This window comes from Natator depressus, chromosome 5, assembly GCF_965152275.1.
Source record: "Natator depressus isolate rNatDep1 chromosome 5, rNatDep2.hap1, whole genome shotgun sequence".
Taxonomy (NCBI): Eukaryota; Metazoa; Chordata; order Testudines; family Cheloniidae; genus Natator; species Natator depressus.
The window spans coordinates 111,285,691-111,288,529 of record NC_134238.1 but is presented as its reverse complement, the minus strand read 5'-3'; the positions used below and the strand labels follow the sequence as shown (position 1 = coordinate 111,288,529).

General features: G+C 40.2%; 1 protein-coding gene across 1 annotated transcript; it reads left to right on the top strand.

Moving 5' to 3' along the window:
- Positions 1-938: 938 nt before the first annotated feature.
- Positions 939-1,514, top strand: LOC141988294 (interferon epsilon-like). The gene has a single exon (XM_074954127.1). The coding sequence runs from the start codon at positions 939-941 to the stop codon at positions 1,512-1,514; it is 576 nt and encodes a 191-aa protein (XP_074810228.1).
- Positions 1,515-2,839: the final 1,325 nt, after the last annotated feature.

Here is a 2,839-nt window from a genome sequence, read left to right as displayed (position 1 = left end):
TTCATTCCAGGACACACTTGGTAAAAAACACATAATGTGACTTCTCTGCATAACCTCCTTCTGACCACATTGTAAATCATAGTCATCCACGTGGGTACCTCTTTAGCATGCGTTACTATACTAATTGCTCATCCTGTTTTATGAATTCTTCTCAATTTTTTACTCCTGTCAGCTACTTGGAGTGATCGACAGGACGTGATTTTCACACCTTTCAGCTTCATCTATTCCTAAGCTCCACTGTGTATATTAAGACCTGAAAATAACAATGAGTTAAGGGGTCATTTTCTCAGAGCACTCTCTCTCTTATGGTTTCACAGAAGGAAGATGCCAATAGTTTGTGCTGTCTAGATTTTAAATGTGCCTTCAAAACAGAGGAAATCATTAAAGTTGAGATTTGCCAAATATTTTTCGGAGACCTAACCCTTTCCGCTGACATTTACTTCTTCAATGTCTAACGAACTTTAAATATTCGTAAACAATTTCTGTCTCTCAAATGAAGGAGGTAATGAATGGCAAGTGCACTGTCTGACCAACTGGAGGTCTTTTCTGTACCACTGTGGAATTGTGGCTGACCTTCTTCAATTACAGAAATTAAAATATGACAAAATGCGTGTATGTCAGGGGTGGTCACTTTCACGCACACACAAAAAGAAAGAAAGAAAGAAAGAAAGAAAGAAAGAAAGAAAGAAAGAAAGAAAGAAAGAAAGAAAGAAATAAATGTGGTAAAAGAACTAGAAAACAGCAAGAAGAACAGAAAGAAAAATTCTGAAACCTTCAAGAAGGAAAATCTTGTAAACAGAAAATGATCAAAGAAACATTCTCCAACCAAATACTTAAATTCAGAGACAAAAAGGAAAGACACAGCAGTCTACATAGGACCCTCAATGAACTCCAGGCTCAAGGTTCCACACAAAGCAAAGGAGCGTATAGACATCATCATGACCACCAGGTTTTTGCTGCACATTTGCCTCATACTGCTCTTCTCCACTGAAATCTCATCTCGGCTCTGTACCATGCTTCACTTCCAGCAGAACAAAGTGAACAAAGAGAGCTTAGAGCTTCTGCAGAAAAGGAGTGGAAATTTCCCCTCACAATGCATAAATGAAAGGGCAGCTTTCAAGCCCACCCAGGATATTGTCCAACTTTCAGTGGCCCAGAAGGAGAATGCCAAGGTGGTAATTCAAGAGATCCTCCAGGAGATCTTCAACATCTTTAGCAAAAACCTCACCCAAAGTGCCTGGGATGCCACTTCCATAGTCAGGTTCCAAAATGGCCTTTACCAGCAAATTCAGCGGCTGGAGGCATGTTTGAGAGCACAGATGGAGAAGGAATTAACCAACCCGGAAAGTCAGGACCTCCAGATCACCAGTCGGAGTGTGAAACAATACTTTCAGGGGATAGATGCTTTCCTGAAAGAAAAGGATTACAGCCTGTGTGCCTGGGAGATCATTCGCATGGAAATACCCAGATGTTTTGTGCTGGTTGACAAACTCACTCGACGGCTGAGTAACTAAGGTACAGTACAAATCTTTTCCTTGGAGTAAATGAATTAAACATAAGTGTCAATTATACAGTTGAACAGAGATAGCGGATATCTTATAACTCTGCTTATATAGGGCCTGATCCTTCTTCTACAGGGTCAGTGGCCAAATCGCAACTGATTTCCTTGGCAGCAGCTTCAGGCTCTTCCTGTCCTGTCCTGGAAATGGATTTGCAATTACATGGATTTATTTTTTCAACTCTCATTTTGGTTTGCGATTCTTCATAATCTCCCACATATCAGGTGATCTTATGTATTGCATAATAGGCAGACCATGCAACAAAGTACATATATTTGGAATCCTTAGCCACCTCACCAGTAATTTGGTCATCAAATAATGATACCCCCAAAGTACTCTGACTTCTATACATGTAGTATGTTTCTATTATGAGCATGGTTGCTATTTATTAATCTGTCCTCATCCTATACCACAGCTTGAGAAGTTTCCTAGAGATATTTATAAGAAATATGAACATAGCGTAAGACTCGTAAGATTATGAGGTGCAGAAAAGATTGACATTCATACATTTTCTATTGTATTTTTTTCTTTGTGTTTCAACCAAATCTCATTTCACTCCAGCTGAGGTTGCAGCGACTACAGAGGTTAAAAAAGTTGGACGTAATTGGACCGTGCGGTGGATTCCCTCCTCTCGACTGATCCTTCCCACAGTGATGTCTAAGACTTCTAAGACTCCATACTACTTGACCTTGTATTGTGCAATACACTCACTCAAAATTTAAATTGTAAATGAAGGATATCGATGCAAAACAGTTACAAGAAAATTAAGAAAGGGTTAGACCTTAAACATTGTTGACATTATGTGTTTGCTCTATCGTTCAACTCTTCTCTGATCAAATCTCATCTCTGAACCGTAACATGCAGCTTAACCACAGTACAACAGCATAACAAATGTGAACTGGAAAAACTTTCCAACAAAAAAGATGTGCATAATTTTCCTCTAATGTCGAAACAAAGAGAGACGTTTCAGGTGGCCCCAAGAGGTTTTCAAGCCTCGAGTGTCTCTGAAGGGGAATGCCAAGGTGGCAATCCAGAAAATCTTCCAACATATTTCCCGTCTCTTTGGCAAGAATCTCTCCGAAACGACCTGAGGTGGGAATTCCATTCAGAGATTCCTGCACAGACTCATCAGCAAGTTGGACATTTGGAGATGTTTGGCTGCAGCGATGGAAAATGGGACTCTCTGACCAGGAAGAAAGAACCAACAGTTTCCCAGGATGAACGGGAAGAGATACCAATTCTTTCATAAAAGACAAGCAGTTCAGCCTCTCTGCTACCAG

Excerpts from the sequence above, each read along its gene's own strand:
- LOC141988294 (XM_074954127.1), top strand. The coding sequence starts at position 939 with ATGACCACCAGGTTTTTGCTGCACATTTGCCTCATACTGCTCTTCTCC.